This window comes from Gymnoscopelus braueri, assembly GCF_963280865.1.
Source record: "Gymnoscopelus braueri genome assembly, chromosome: 11".
Lineage (NCBI taxonomy): Eukaryota > Metazoa > Chordata > Actinopteri > Myctophiformes > Myctophidae > Gymnoscopelus > Gymnoscopelus braueri.
In genome coordinates, this window is record NC_137613.1 from 47012720 (window position 1) to 47030219 (window position 17500).

Genomic DNA, 17500 nt, shown 5'->3' on the forward strand with positions numbered 1-17500 from the left:
AAAGTACAAAAGTATTGGCATCAAAATATACTTAAAGTACCAAAAGTAAAAGTACTAAAATGTTTGAAAATAGCAGATCTACAAGCTAGTAAAAGTACAATATTTGCCTCTGAGATGTAGTGGAGTAGAAGTAAACATGTGAACATTGGATATACTCCATTAAAGTAAAAGTACCTCAAAAACGTACTTAAGTACAGTACTTGAGTCTATGTACTTAGATACTTAAGACCACTGCTTTTTCGCGTCTACACCAAATCTCGTTGGCGTTGCGACGTGTTGCGAGAATTCACCCACAGAATATGGATGCTGGGGTTCAAGTGGTTAACAAATGTGGCATTTTGAGAGTTGTCAGGATATTTTGATAATCCCGATAATATAAATGATTGTAAAGTGCAATTATTTGGGCCACAATAATGGCGAAAGGACATTTTCACATCATCCCAAATAGTCCCAGGCTTTTTCCAGTGTGTGGTCCAGGCGGCAGCGTGTTGTCTTCGGGTGCCAGATCACTCTCCTCTCCTCCGTCCCCCGTCGGCGCTTAAAAACCCCCCGAATAATCACCGTCTGCCACCGGCACCGGTGTCTCCATAGCAACCGTGCATTCTACCCATCACTGCTATTTATGGCGGAGAAGAGAAAGAAAGAAAAGAAGAAAAAAAAGAAAAACGACACGGAAATGCCACCTCTGCGAGATCGTCACTCATGCAGGTGTCTCATTGCGTATTCCCCTAAAAAAAATTGTTTGCTGTGATTGGCCACCATTGTACCCCCCCTAACCCTGCACCGTGATTGGCCAATCACAGTCTATTCAGGACTGTGATTGGCTAGTGAAACATGACACATGTGCATAGCCCTATAAATAGGACTATGCACTTAAAAAAAAAAACATTTATGGTTTTTTTTAAAGTTAGGGGTGTACAATGGTTGGTCCACAATATTACTTTTCTTCCATCACTTCTTCCATCACTGTGATGACCACACCGCCCACTTCACACTGGGTGTGATTTCTGGGCGGTGAAACCGCCCCTATATGTGAGGTTTGGATATTTGCCCACCAAATCCTGCGCTGTGATTGGCCACAAATGTACCCCCCTAACCCTGCACCGTGATTGGCCAATCACAGTCTATTCAGGACTGTGATTGGCTAGGGAAACATGACACATGTGCATAGCCCTATATAAGAAACCATAACTTTAAAAAAAAACATAAATTTGTTTTTTTTAAGTTATGGTTTCTTCCATCACTTCTTCCATCACTTTCTTCCATCACTGTGATGACCACTGTGACCACACCGCTCACTTCACACTGGGTGTGATTTTTACTATGGGTTCACAGATGGTAGTCAGAGTGACGTAGCCGTGGTCATGCCTATATATGGGCGTATAAGGTTTTTTTATGGTTATGTCTGAGTCAGCCCTCCACCGGCCCTCCCAGTAGCCAATGTTTATTCTAGAGGTTCGGCCACAAGAGTGTAACGCAAAAGTAGCAAAAATAGGCCATCTACAAGCTCATAACACGTTGCAATGCGACGTGGAGTGGAGCTTGCAGATGGCCTATTTTTGCTATTGTTACAAAATAAACGTAAAAGTGTGTCTGTGGGTTTTATATTTAACCAATGAAAAGTATTAACAAGAGCTTGCGACTAAATAACAACTACATTTCATGCCAATCATTCAGCACCCTGTTTGATTTGTCAAAATGCAGTGTGTGTCACCATTACGATCGCAATTGTATCAATGGCCTGTGGTCCCCTTGACATTTTCCTATTGTGGCCCTCAGGTTAAAGCTATTTTAGTATCCCTGCTGTAGATCTCGTTGCTATCGGGCAGAAACCTCTTATCTCATATTCAAACTTTTTCTTTTGTGTAAATTAAGGCCCTACTTGATCATACTACAGCATCAAACAAAGTTTTGCGTCGCGTTTCGAGCTTGTAAATCAGCTACTTTGGTTATTTTCTAATTTGAATCCAGAAAAGTAACGGTTTTGGCTAATATTCCCCCCAAGAATATGGATGCTGGGGTTCAAGTGGTTAACTGTCCTCCCCAGACGGTGTCATGAACAGTTGGATGAGGACCATTGCAGAGGGAGAGACGTACATTCTTATAATTCTTCCCGTAAAAAAAACGAATACATTTGGTGTTCCAACGAGCCAGAACACTCCCACAGTCCTTTGCAGTGTGGAAAAACACTCAGGGACCACCGTGGAAGACGCTACGATCGGCCGAAAGACCACTGTCATACTGTATACTCTCTCTGTCATTTGGGGACTCAGGGGGTGGCAATAGGCTCTATGCACAGCAGCCATATTGTGAAGACATTCACAGGTGTTACCAATGATACTAATGAAGGCTCTGTTCCATTCTGGTCAAACAGAGTCTAAAATGTGGGTCCAGGCCAGGGACCCTCATGGCTCAGAGTTCTGGGGGTCATGGAAATTAAAAATTGTGCTACACTAAATGGAACAGAGCCTTCATTAGTATCATTGGTAACACCTGTGAAGGAAGTGATAATATGGCTGCTGTGCATAGAGCCTATTGCGATCCCCCTAGTTTAGTGGTTCTCAAACCTTTTTGTGTCAAGGACCCCCAAATTGTACTACTCAGGAACGATGCAAATAGGGAATGCCCGTTGTCATAATAGCCGTTGTCATAGCACCCGTTGTAAACGTCTGTCTGTCTGTCCATTTCGTGCCCATACTGTAAATGGAGATCTCTGTATCTGTCTGTCCATGTCCCTTGTATGCCCATGCATGGAGATCCCTTTTGTTATCAGTATGTGGCCATAATGGCCATGCCATATGGGCATATCGGGGGGATCGGTGGTTCTGGAAAGTCCTTGTGCACTGGTAAACGTCTGTGGAGAATGTGTAGAGAATGTCTGAAGAGACTGACTAAGTAAACAAATGTAATAAAGGTTTAACCCTTCCATTGTGTTAGGGTCATTTTTGACCCATTTTCAAGTAATAATAAGTGAAAAGTACCCTTTACATTTCTTTATTGGAACAAGACTTCATGATATCCTCAGAGACAGCTATTTTAACGCAGCAAAATTCATTACCACCATTTTTGTTAATTCTGATGGTCTTAAAAAAAAAGTGACACTTGTGGTGTTAGCGGGTCAAATTTGACCCGGCAGAGAAGTGTGGCTCAATTCCCCCCAAATTGTCAATATTCAAAGTTTACATGTTTGAAAGTGAGAGAAACTTGTCCTCGATTAGCATTTGCTATCAGGAGTAAAATAAAGTTTGAGTTTATGAAAAATAAATGACTTTTTACCTTCTATGGCAGTGGTTCTCAACCAGTGGTCCGGGGACCACCAGTGGTCCTTGAGGGGGTTCCAGGGGGTCCCCAGCCAAATTAATAGTTAGGAACCAAATTGTCCCTAATGTGTCTGTAACTCTGAGAGTGTACAAATGGAGCCAAATGGACCCTCTCAGAGTTAAATGAACACTAATGATGATGGTACAGTGTAGATTGGGACCCCCAAGAAATCAAAATGGTTGAGTCCCTGGTATATCTTCTCAAATGGGGGTCTGTGGGCTAATATGTGTTAATTTGGGGGTCCTTGATGCGAAAAAGGTTGAAAACCACTGTTCTATGGTATACGGGTCAATTTTGACCCGCTAACACCACAGGTGTCACTATTTTGAATAATGTTAAAAAATGTAAAGTTAAAAAACAAAAACATATTTTTTTCTTTTTTTGGAAGTGTGTTCTAATTATTATTCTTAATTATTCTATTATAGCTAGATAACATCATTATCCATTGTCTTCATTATAAGAAAATGTAATGAGTGAATTTCTACTTTTTTTTAAATTGAAAACGACATATATTGAAAGATGAAACCCTAACCCTAACCCAACATAATATTTTAAAAAGTGTTTACATGGATATGAATGCATTACAAGTCAGCTATGAGGTGGGAGAAAAAAAATAATTAAAACATTTTTTTTGAGTATTTTGGGCTGAGTTAAATCACGGGTTAAATTTGACCCGCTAACACCACAAGTGGATGCAGGTTTCTAACACAATTAATAATTAATTTGTTTGTTTGTTCTATAAGGCTCGTAATTTTTTCTCTTCCTTTTTTTTCCTTTTTTGTTGTTGTCATGGCTGCCAGTTCCCACCTGATGTTGTGTGGGAGTCCTGACTGCTCCATACCGTTCTGAATAACTGCTAGCTTGCATAATGTCTTCAGACTAGGACTTAAGTGTAAGATCTGTGAATAACGACATATGGGTTGTGTATGGGTCGTGTATCCAAAGATGATGATTTGGTCTCCCACCTTGGAACAGAACATACTACGACCCCAATTCGGTCCTTCTCCCTTGGGCTCGACCTTTTTCCAGGTGAAGGTATTAGGATTGAATTTCCACAGCTCTTTGAAGTCCTGTCTCAGACCGTTGAAGCCGCCACATATGTAAAGCTCTCCATTGTGGGCAAAGTCTACATGACGTCCACGTCCTTCTGGGAGAAGCTGTGCAGAAGGCGTGCTCAGCCAGCAGTTGGTCTCTGTGTCAAACACTCTGACGCTGTTTAAGTAGTCTGTGTCCCCATAGCCCCCAAATACAAACATCTTTGTCCCGATGATGGTGGCAGAGTGACGGTGTGAAGCAGGTGGTAGAGTGCCTCTGGTGTTAATTATAGACCAGAGCATTGTGGTGGTGTCCAACTTGTAGATGTCATTAGTGTGTCCAGTCCCGATCCATCCTCCATGTATATACATGACCTTCCCAGAGACACAGGCTGAGTGGTCTTCCCTCCCCTCCGGAACAGTCCCGGAAATCTTGGGTTTGAACCATGTGTGATTGTCAACATCAAATGCATAAAGAAGGTTGTCCTGGTATTCCCCTTTGATGATAAACCATGTTTCATCATCCTCCATTATCTTACAATTCACGATCCCCCCCCAGATGTAGATTGTATCTCCTATAAGCACAGCTGTGTGGCCCCAACGCACGGAGGGGACCTCAAGTGGACGTTTCCTTCTCCCAGTTGTCACTGGAGGCAACTTCATCCAGACCATAGACACTGTGTTGAAGACGTGCACATAAATCTGATCCATGTTGTGGGTCGTCCCGCGATGGAACCCTCCAAAGTGGTACACCATGTCCCCCACTGGCACTGCAGGACAATAAACCTTTCCTGTTTTCAGATGTACCAGTTCTCTTTTCAGGGACACCGCCCAGTGCAACATTCTCTGTGCCTGTCTGTCTCTCTCTGTCTCTCTCTTTGCCCCTGTCTTCTCTGTGGGTCTCTGTCTCCTCCCTGAATTTGTCCGTCTCTTCTCTGTATATGTCACTTTTAGATCTCTGTGCTTATCTAAATACTTTATTTCAATTATCTCTGTGGCAATGCCACATTATATAGGCTACAGCTCTTGTCTGATGTCACTCACACCACATACCATTGGCATGCGTGTACAGTATAACAATGCCGATTTGCACTGCCGTTCTAATCTGCAAACATTTCTCACTTAAAATGACATTTCCAACACCTGAAATGTTTAATATGAGTTCCTATATCACAATGAAAGAAGATTTTTCTAGTTTTTAAAGAAACATCACACCCAGTGTGAAGTGAGCGGTGCCTTTGATAAGTTAATTATATTAAACCATATGAACTAGAGGAACAATGTTAAATCCCTGTCCATTCATTTCAAGGCTGCTCAACAGCGCCAGTTGAATGTAACACTGCTGTAGTGCCCCATACAGTATTCGTGCAATTTAGATATATTTAGTTACTAGTTAAGCAATTTCTAAGGATGTTATTAACTTTTAAGTAGTTACACTTAACACATCGGGTGCCGAACACGGTCTGAACCGTGTTTTCACAGAGTAGCGCTTTGGTGCCGAACACGGTCTGAACCGTGTTTGGTGTCTTTTTGTTTTTTTTCGTTTTTTTCCACACGGGAGGGGCTGGAGCAGCTCTGGGATCACCCGTGGTGATTCTGAGAAGGATAGGCCAGATGGATCACCATGTCAAAAAACATGGCTCCCATCCGCTTCCGTTCTATCTCCTTCTCTAAAACCCCTATAACTCCGAAACTTTTTACGCTGGGGAAAACGAATCATTTTGTATGCACGATCGCTCCGCCATTGTTACTCGCGTGAGAGATGTTATCGTTCCAGGCGTTAGCCAGGACCATCGGGCAAAATGGAGGCATGCTTTTTTTCACATGGAATGCACGTCGTGGAGTCTACAGCTTAAACAGCGCTGCGCAGCTCAACGGTGAGATTTCTGGCACCGAACGTAATCTGTTATTATAAAATGCTGGCACCCAATGTGTTAAATGAGTTACTTTTTACTTCTTCTTCTTTTACTTGTTTTAAGTACTTTTAAGTATTTGTACTCATTCATTCATTTGTTTGTGGGCTTGCTGTTTTCTTTTCCTTTTCTTAGTACATTTTTATTTTGTTGTCATGGCTGTTAGTTCCCACCTGATGTTGTGTGGGAGACCTGACTGTTCCAGACTGTACTGAATAACTGCTAGCTGCATAATGTCTTCAGACTACGACTTAAAGGGATATTTCACTTTCAAAAAAATGTTGTCATTTTATCGTCTACTCAGGCTTCCTATACAAACCCATTATAACTTCAAACTCCAGTTGTAACACGTTAGATTCATCAAAAACACCCGTCCTTGGTTCTGGTGACTCATGTCCTCCTAATTCGTGAGGGGGCTGTGTTTTCGAGGAAAAAAACATTTATTTAATTAAAATGTATTATTGTATTAAAAAAAATATATATATATATATATATATATATATTGAAAATAAATGAATATTTTTTTTTAAAACACGGTCTCCTCACGTAAGGACAATGTCAGTCACCAGAACCAAGGACGGGTGTTTCCGATGAATCTAACGTGGTTAAAATGGAGTTTGTTTGTATAGGAAGGGTGAGTCTGATAAAAGGAATATTAAATATCTAAATACTGAATCAAGCAACTTAAAGGGGAAGACCACCCATTTTCAATATTTAACTATGTCATTAATATAGCATAAAGGAGTTGTGTGGAAATAAGAAAATTTTTAAATGTTAAAAATTTTAAATGTTAAACCCAAATTGATTTTGGGTTTAACATTGCAAATTACACCGTGATGACTCATCATGGTGTAATTTGCAATGTTAAACCCAAAATCAATTTGGGTTTAACATTTAAAAATTTTAACATTTAAAAATTTTCTTATTTCCACACAACTCCTTTATGCTATATTAATGACATAGTTAAATATTGAAAATGGGTGGTCTTCCCCTTTAAAGGTTTCATGACGTTCAGTTTTACCACACATTAAAAGTCTTTGTCATGGTCCTTCAAACGTGTATAAAAAGTTTTAACCAAAAATTCCACTCCATTGATCCATGGCAGGTGTTTTTCTCTCACATTTCTAAAGCCTTTTCAACTGCAATGAAAAAATAAATCTTTGCCTGCGGGTGTCGCTGTTGAGGGATTTTGCCTGTCAATCATCGCCTCTGCTCCGCAATTAACCGAATTAAAGTTTTAAAAAAAAAGTAACACACTCGTAAAAAAGACGCCCATTTTCACGTCTGCGCGCTTTATGCGTGCACGCATGCACGCATACAGCACCCGAAGCCTAAAGCGTCTTCCCAAGGCCCTGGCCCGGGGGGGGCTCCCAAAAGCCTGAGTAGACCATAAAATGACCCCAACTTTTTTCGAAAGTGAAATATCCCTTTAAGTGCTCCTCCTGACCCCCCCCCCCCCCCCACAAGGACCCGTGGCGGTCTGAGTGCATCAGACCCGCTGAGTGCATCTCAATCCATCCAGTCATTCTCTCCGTCTCTCTCTCTTTCTCTCATCCTTCATTCTCTCTCTCTCTCTCCCTCCCTCCCTCCCGCCGTGCGTTCAGGGAGTGAAAGACAACAGTGTAGCCGTGGAGCGAGAATAATCTGCGGTGTTTCGCGCCATCGAAAATACCACGACTGGAAAAGCCATTTCAGGTGGAATGTGCTTTAAGAGGAAGAGTTTACACTCTTTGTGTGAGTTTACGCACACGCACGCACGCACGCACGCACGCACGCACGCACGCACGCACGCACGCACGCACGCACACGCACACACACACACACACAGGTGTGTATTACTATACTTGTGAGGACATCAACATTTTAGGACAGCATTGAAAATAGCTGAAAATAGCAGAACAATATAGCAGAAAATCTTTTCGGTGTGTGATATTGCCGCACAACAAATTATTTAACCACTTTAACCATTATTTTATACTTTGTCTCTTCTTTTTTTTTCCATAAAAATGTGTGCAAATCTTTGAATATTTATATTTTTTAAGTGAAATTTTTTTACTCAATTCTTTGCTTCTGGGAGGGTCCCTGGAACAAAATATTTTGAGATGGGGGTCTGCGGCCAAAATACATATCATTTTGGGTGGTCCTTGACATAAACAAGTTTGAGCGCCACTGATATTATAGCAACATACAGTAAGTTTATTCAGAAAACTGTTAGGGTTTAGAAGACATTTGTAGAATCGGCCTCAGGCAGACGCGTTGCTAGGTCTCTACTAGGTTGGGAGCTTAGCCCCCCAGGCAACGGACACGCGCGTTAGAGATGCGCGGATGGCCTCTCACGTCACCCGAATCCGCATGTACAAATAAATTATCCGCCCGTTATCCAACCGCAATAATTATATTATCCAATTTAAATATCCGCACCAACCGTTTTTCCCGTATGTCAAAATATTATTATTTTCTGGTATTCCCCGTTAGTTTTAGTAGCCTATTATTAGCCTAGTTGTGCGATGCGATCACAAAATGCATTGATTTAGCCTATGGAATGTCGGTGTGTCTTTTTTCTTTTTTTTAAACCGGTGCTGCGCTGAACATACAGAGCGCACTGCTCTGCTGCGCTGAACATACAGACTCTGTGCGGCATCCAACATACAGGCATCCAACATACATGCGGCATCCAACATACAGAGCGCAGCACCGGTTTAAAAAAAAGAAAAAAGACGCACCGACATTCCATAGGCTAAATCAATGCATTTTGTGATTGCATCGCACAGAGGCTGCTCTACACACTCACACAGACACAAGCACGCAGAGATTTAGCTATTTTATGGATAGATTTATTAGATGTCATTAATTTATTTACCGCAATATTTCACCCGCGGTCTATCCGATATTAATTAATAATTATATTTGATTGACCCGAATCCACCCAAACCGCGGTTAACTGCGGCAACCGCTGCGGCAACCGCGATCCACGCATCTCTAACGCGCGTGCATGTGTCCCTCCCCCCCCGCGTGCGCGAGAGATTTTTTTCGCGAATTTCGGCGGATTTGGGTACTTTTTTCCCCGTTTTATGTTACTTTATTTCGGTTTTAGGGTTAGGGGTAGGGTTAAGTTAGGGTTATAGATATATAATAAAAAAAAAAATATATATATATATATATATATATATATATATATATATATATATATATATATATATATTATTATTATTTTTTTAATGTTTTATTGGTGGCTTTGGATAAAACATTGGGTAACGACGCCCCTGGCCTCAGGTCTTTTAAAGTATATATATTCAAAGATTTGCACAAATTGTTACGATTTTTTTTTTAAATAGCAGAGCGCTATGAGCTTGTATATCTGCTATTTTTGAATAGCCAAAGAAATCTAAAATGACACACGTGCGTTTCCGGATTGAATGGGTTAATAGGGAAAACTCTAACCCTAGGATCTCAACCTGACCTCTAAATGCCTGATCCTAACACTGAATCTTTTTCTCATAAACCTATTTCTACCTATCTCTCACGCACGCACGCACGCACGCACGCACGCACGCACGCACGCACGCACGCACGCACGCACGCACGCACGCACGCACGCACGCACGCACGCACGCACGCACGCAGCGGCCAAGCCAAGAGCAAGAGAGAGAATCAAAAGTGAATCCGCCTCACATTACTAATATCACTAGGACCGGCCTTTTATTATATATTTTTAAACAAAAATCTCCAAAGTAAGAAGCTTCATGGGAAAAACTGATCCCCATGCATTTGTCTCCAACAGGTTAGATTAATGTAATGCTGATCTTATTGTGTGCGTGTGCGTGTGCGTGTGTGTGCGTGGTTTTGCTGCATCAGAGACACGCAGACACAAAGCAGTGGTGGAAAAAGTACTCACATTTCTTACTTAAGTAAAAGTATCAACACTGCAACGTAGAAATACTCTGTTACAAGTCAAAGTTTTCTTGAGTAAAAATACAAAAGTATCGGTATCCAAATATACTTGTAAATAAATGTACGAAAGTAAAAGTACTCATTATGCAGAATGTCCCATTTCACAAGTTTTCAAATGTATAAAATTTATAAAAGTCTTTTGAAAATAGCAGATCTACAAGCTCACAATGATGCGACGCATTGTGAGCTTTTAGATCTGCTATTTTCAAATAGCCAAAGTTTAAATAGGGCTGAAGTGGTTATTAATGTATGTTTTGTAATAATAATCAAAATCTACAAAGTAACTAGTAACCAAAGTTTTCAAATAATTGTAAAAGTACAATATTTGTCTCTGAGATGTAGTAGAGTAGAAGTAAAAGTATTGAAAATCGGAAATACTCCAGTAAAGTAAAAAATACCAAAACAAATCACTTAAGTACAGCACTTGAGTAAATGTACTCAGTTACTTTACACCAATGACATAAAAGACATACAGCAGTCACGCAGCAATACGGAGATAGGCAGGGAGACAGCTGCTGAGAACCGGGGCGCTGCGAACCTTCTCAGTTCTCACACAAAACGCCACAGGTGTTTTCCACGATAATAATAAATAATCTCCTTTTTTGGAGGCATGTCAACGCTTGTGCGGCTCTGGACCGTCTGCCAGAGGTCACGCTGCGTGCGGTACAACGGGAGGTCAAATGTCACGCTGCGTGCAGTAGGGCTTTCACGACTAGAGATTTTTACTGGTCGACTAATTTGACCCAGTGGTGGTCGACTAGTCGAAATTTACCTTTAAAAAAAAAAAATCCAATTTTTTGCCATTGTTTTAATGCCATTACTATTATTATTATCCTCCTGCCTTTATTTTTATGCCGTTTAAACTAAAGGGAAGCTCTTCTGGCACAGCAGCACAGCAGCACAAACGTGTCTCCAAGGATCCTCAAAAGGGGGTTATTGCCCAATAATAGGATATTATTGGGCATACTTTTGACCCCATTTTGATAAAAAATAAAGGCAGGAGGATAATAATAATAGTAATGGGCCATTACTATGGCATTAAAACAATGGAGAAAAAAAAGTACCAACAAGGTAGTGGTTATACTAGACTAGTCGACTAGTTGGTGAAAGCCCTAGCGTACGGTACAACGGGAGGTCAAAGGTCACACTAAGCGCGGTACAACGGGAGGTCGGTACGCGCTCGGAGACGGACCTCAGCTGCTTCTACGCTGCGACGGGAGAGGCTAAAGTGATGACTGGAGTTAATCTGAAAGCAATGCGGGGCAATTTGCAGTTTGTGCATGGTTTGCAGCACAGCTCCTGAGATGCCATGTGATGGGTTTGCTGTGGTATAAAGGAAAGCATTGTTGCGGAAGGCATTGTATGCAAAAAGCACTCTGACTCGCTGTGATTGCCTATTACCTTGTAGTACATGCACGCACGCACGCACACAGACACTCTTGCGTGTCATGCACAGTGGTATAAAGTAACTAAGTATATTTACTCAAGTACTGTACTTAAGTACGATGTTGAGGCACTTTTTGCTTTACTGGAGTATTTCCAGTTGTCTGTACTTTTACTTCTACTCCACTACATCTCAAGAGGCAAATATTGTACTTTTACTCCACTACAATTATTTGAAATCTTTAGTTACTAGTTACTTTGCAGATGTATGTTATTACGTTATAAAACATACATGAACCACTTTAGCCCTATTTTATACCTAGGCTATTTGAAAATAGCCGATCTACAAGCTCACAAGTTGTGAGCTTGTAGATCTGCTATTTTCAAACATTTTAGTATTTTACTTTTGGTACTTTAAGTACATTTTGATACCAATACTTTTGTACTTTTACTCAAGTAAATTTTTAATTCCAGACTTTTACTTGTAACAGAGTACTTCTACATTGCAGTATTGATACTTTTACTTAAGTAAAACATTTGAGTACTTTTTCCACCACTGGGCATGCATGCCGGTGCACACAGAAATGCACCAAAAATGTGCACATGCAGTGAGTGAAACAATTCAACACTGGTGCTAGAATTGCATTAGCGCTGATTGTTGATGACGAGATGAATGATGAAGCCAGGCCTCCAGTCCATACTCAAGACTCAAACGTTCTATGCCTTTATACAGTATATATATATATATCCCTAACCACTTGAACCCCATGCGGAAAACATTCAGTGAAAATAGCCCATCTACAAGCTCACAATGTGTCGCAGCATGGCACGTCGCATTGCAATGCATTATGAGCTTGTAGATCTCCCATTTTTGCTTTAAAATGAAAATAAAAATCTCGCCTTCAATGACATGCCCAAAAGAAAAACATCAGGTTGAAAGTGGTTAATAAATAAAAGCATTTTTTTGTCAATATCAGCATTATTAATTCTTACATTAACCTGAAACTGTGTTACTAGATTGACAAAATGCGGACAAACTTTAGCGGTCTAAATTATTGCAAGCCTACGGCCTTCTCATCAACTCGTCCTGAAACAAATCATCACACCCAAACATTTGCCCTGTGTGTGTGCAGCCATAAGCAGCATAATCGTCACCGGCGGGGTGGAAAACTCGTATGTCCAAAACCGTTACTTGTCAGGAAACGGGATGGAACATTTTCAGAAACAGTGAAAATATCAGATCTACGAGCTTGTAGATCTGATATTTTCAATACTTCCGCTTGGACGCTCTTGCGCGACGAAGCAGGGCGTATAGCAGTGGTGCTCAAACGTTTTCATGTCATGGACCCCCAAAATGATCATGTATTTGACTGCGGACCCCCATCTCAAATATTCTGTTCCAGGGACTCCCCCAGAAGCAAAGATTTGAGTTACAAATGTTTGCTTAAAAAAAAAATATGTATATATATATTCAAAGATTTGCAAACATTTTCATGATTTTTCAAAAATAGCAGATCTACAAGCTCATAGCGCGGCACTCTCACTCACAGTATAAAAGGTTAAAATAACTGTGATGATATTCTAACACATTTGGCTGGGGACCCCCTGGAACCCCCTGGAACCCCCCCAAGGACCCCTGGGGGTCCCCGGACCCCACTTTGAGAACCAATGGCATATAGTGATGACAAAAAAAACCCACACAAAGTTGAAATGTGGACATATGAGGTGTCTGCCGCTACGCTATGCAGCGTGAAACTCTCTCTCTCTCTTTCTGTGAGTGAGAGCGTTCCTCCCATCAAGTGGACTCTAACAAGCTGTGAACTGCCTCTCGTGTCATTTCCATTTCACGCTGCCTGCTGGTGTGTGAGGAGTGTTATATATACGACAGCTATATAAGCGCTCGCCGGCAGCAACTGCATGGGGAAGTGCTGCCTTTTGTTGTTGCACTGCCCTGGGTGTGTCGCCATGGCGACCCATGGGCGACGGCAGGGGGTCCGTCTAAAGAGTGCTTCATTCCACAGGGTGGAAGTGATCCGATTTTAAAAGGCCTATTGCCGTTCAGAACGGATCCGTATGTATATACGTTCCATAGACCGAGGGTTCCCAAACATTTCAGGCCATTATCCCCCAAAAGAATCATTATGAACTGCAATTTTCAATTTGCAATTTTCAGTACTTTTACTTTTACTCCACTACATCTCAGAGGCAAATATTGTACTTTTACTCCACTACACTTATTTGAAAACTTTAGTTACTAGTTACTTTGTAGATTTTGATTATTATTACAAAGCCACTTCAGAACTATATACATTTCGGCCATTTGAAAATAGCCGATCTACCAGCTCACAATGCGTCGCAATGTGACGCATTGTGAGCTTGTTGATCTGCTGTTTTCAAAAGATTTGTATGCATTTTACACGTTTGAAATCTTTGAGAAATGGGACATTAAGGCAAGTACTTTCTACTTTTGGTACTTTAAGTACATTTTGATACCAATACTTTTGTACTTTTACTCATTTTGAATTCCGGATTACTTAAGTAAAAAAAAAGAGAACTTTTTCGACCACTGACGATAACCCCAACCCCATTTAAGAAAAAAGAAAATCACACCCAGTGTGACGTAAACGGTGCCTTTGATGAGTTTGTTTCATTACGCTACTGTATATATGAACTAGAGAAGCTACGGTATGTTAAATCCCTGTCCATTCATTTCAATATGCAGCTCAACAGCGCCACTTGAAGCACATCACACCCAGACGTTGTTTCCTATTTTTCTTTTCCTAGTGGGCTTGTTGCCGGTCATGGCTGTTAGTTCCCACCTGATGTTGTGTGGCAGTCCTGACAGCTCCAGACCGTACTGAATAACTGCCAGCTTGCACAACGTCTTGAAGCTAGGAGATAAGTCTAAGATGTACAGGTCGTTGGGTTTGTCTCTCGCAAAGATGATACGGTCTCCCACCATGCAACAAGGAACACAACACAACCACCAGTCGGTGGGCGGGCCTTTGCCAGTGGGCTTAATCTCCTTCCAGGAGAAGGTCTCTGGATTGAATTTCCACATGTCATCTAAGACGTTTCCACAGTTGCTGTGACCACCAAATATGTATATCTCTCCATTGTAGGCGAGGGCTGAATGACCACAATCTAGACAACGCCTGCGCAATGCAAAAGGCTTGCTCCGTGCAAAAGGCGTGCTCAGCCAGCAGTTGGTCTTTGTGTCAAACACATTGATGTTGAGCTTGGAGTACCAATTGAAGTACATCGTTTCGCCCCCAAATACAAACATCTTTGTCCCGATGATGGTGCAAGAGTGAACTGCTGAAGCATGTGCTGGAGTACCTCCGACGTTGATTAAAGACCAGACCATTGGGGTGGTGTCCAACTTGTGAATGTCATTAGTTATTCCACGCCGCCCGTACCTGTATCCTCCGTGGACATACATGACCTTCCCCAAGACACAGGCTGAGTGGCCGCAACTGGCCTTTGGAACAGTCCCAGAAACCTCGAGCTCGAACCATCTGCGGGCGTCAACATCAAATGTGTAAAGCACGTTGCAGTATTGCTCTAAGTGAGGCCACCCCCCTCCCCAGATGTAGACGATATGGTCTATCAGCACAGCTGTGTGGCCCCTGCGTCTGGAGGGAACTTCGGGGGGACGTGTCCCTCTTCCAGTTTTCACCCGGGGCAAAGTCGTCCAGCTCAAAGACACCGTGTTGAAGACGTTCACACCAATCTGATGCTTGGCGCAGTTGGTCTGCCCATCAGGGGACCCCCCAAAGGAGTACACCTTGCTCCCCACTGTTACAGCAGCATGACAGGACTTTATGATGGGGTACAGCACCGGATGAACTTCCTTTGGTCCTTTGTCTTTGGACACAGTCCAGCGAAACATCACTCTTGTATTCTCTCACGACTTTGCTCTCGAGACCCGCGTCAATCCCTGTGTCAAGACAGGCGAGTCCCAAGTAAAGTGCAAGTCCTAAACGTTTTGTTCTCGCGTCCCAAAACAAGTGCTAAGCTAGCTTGAAGGCACTTGAAAAGACTTGAAGTCTCAAGTCAAGAGAGGGTTAAAGTCAAGTAAAGTCACAAGTCATTTGTTGAATTCCAAGTCGAGTCTCAAGTCCACACCTCTGCTCTATGAATCGCTTTCTCCGTGTCTCTGCGTCTGTCTCTCCTTCTGTCTCTACAGGCATTTTGCAACAGCGTTTATGGATCAACATCAAATACAACACAAACTGTTGCCAAACATGCCTATCAATGCCGATTTATACACATGCAAACATTCTTATCTGCACTCTTTTAGCTGTATGCATTAGGCCACGGACCCCCATTTGATTTTTTTTAATCTCTCGGACCCCAATCTACACTGTAAAATTCTCAGTGTTAATTTAACTCTGAGAGTTACAGTACCCATAAGGGTACAAACCGTTGGCATGCACGCCTAACAGCACTAATCGGCTCTATGAACAGCAGGTCTTACCAATTATACTAATTATGTCTCTGTTCCATTTAGAGTAGCACAGTGGTTCTCAAATGTGGAGGTCCTTGACATGAAAATGTCTAAGAAGTCGCTTTGGATAAAAGCGTCTTCTAAATGACTGTAATGTAATGTAATGTAAGAACCACCGGTTTCCGGAAACAAGACCCAAATAATCAACTACACTTTAGAAACAAGCCCAAATAATCAACTACACTAGTACACTTTAGAAACAAGCCCAAAAAAACACAACCTGCAACAATATTTACAAGCAATTTTGCAGAAAAAGAAGCCCAATGACGCTTATAAGAAGCGGACATGGCAACACTGCTCCCGTAGTGTTTACAGAGACCCAGTATTGAAGAAAGGGCCGTCGATTCCCTCCAGGAGGGAGGGGGAGAGGGTAGTGCGAGGGGATACTTTATTGTAATGGAAACGCTAGATATTTTGATGTGGTGCCGTGCCGTGCCGTGTCTTGTCTGGCCGGGCTAAAGCTGCAGTCGAAATGTGTCTAAAGTGTGGTCCATGGTTCATTGAGGGCGTTTCAAAACTCTGAGAGTGTACAAACGGAAACAGATGGACCCGTAAGGGTCCATTTGGTTCCATTTGTACACTCTGAGTTATGGGGGTCCTTGAAATTAAAGTTTGAGAACCACTGTGCAAAATGTACTAAATGGAACAGAGCCTTAATTAGTATAAGTGGTAAGGCCTGTGAAGGAAGTAAGGAAGATAGGCCCAATTTCTTTCCAATATGGCTGCTGTGCATGGAGCTTATTAAAAGGGAAAGATGCCAGCACTTATGTTGTGTCCCTCAGGGACATATCTTGGTTTAGTTTGTAGGACGGCATCACGTTTCAGTTCTATGTCTTTGTCAGCATAATCAGGTGACATGGTGACACACATAGCCAATACTCAGAACTGTATGTGTGCGCATACAAGTATGCGCGCTTCATAGACAAACAAGCACATGCATAAAACATACAGTACACCGTGGGCTATGTGCGCTATGAATTCACAGAGCACAGTCGCACACGATCATGCGTTATCCACCCACCCACACACACACACACGCGCCTGTGTGTGCAGTGCACGCAAAGACACACGCTTTTTGACCATCTCATGACCTGACCTGAGCATATGGCCATTTTGGATGTGGGGGGTGGAGAAGACAGTGTGTGTGTGTGTGTGTGTGTGTGTGTGTGTGTGTGTGTGTGTGTGTGTGTGTGTGTGTGTGTGTGTGTGTGTGTGTGTGTGTGTGTGTGTGTGTGTGTGTGTGTGTGTGTGTGTGTGTGTGTGAGACAGAAAAATGAAAGAGAAAGGGTGGGGGGAGGGACGACAAGAAGAAAACTGGAACAAGGAACTGAAACAAGACAGAAGAGGAGAGAAAGAGAGAGAGAGCGAGAGAGAGAATTAGAAAAGTA

At 42.1% G+C, this 17500-nt stretch overlaps 3 protein-coding genes across 3 annotated transcripts in view; 1 reads left to right on the top strand and 2 right to left on the bottom strand.

Moving 5' to 3' along the window:
• tpd52 (tumor protein D52) overlaps positions 1–17500 on the top strand; it is a 327212-nt gene that overhangs the window by 262605 nt on the left and 47107 nt on the right. The window lies entirely within an intron of this gene.
• pag1 (phosphoprotein membrane anchor with glycosphingolipid microdomains 1) overlaps positions 1–17500 on the bottom strand; it is a 69653-nt gene that overhangs the window by 46719 nt on the left and 5434 nt on the right. The window lies entirely within an intron of this gene.
• Positions 14349–15494, bottom strand: LOC308095677 (kelch domain-containing protein 3-like; the record flags this gene model as incomplete). Its single annotated transcript, XM_080442721.1, has 2 exons — positions 14349–15120; positions 15310–15494. 2 exons carry the CDS (start codon positions 15492–15494, stop codon positions 14349–14351), a joined length of 957 nt encoding a protein of 318 aa, XP_080298847.1.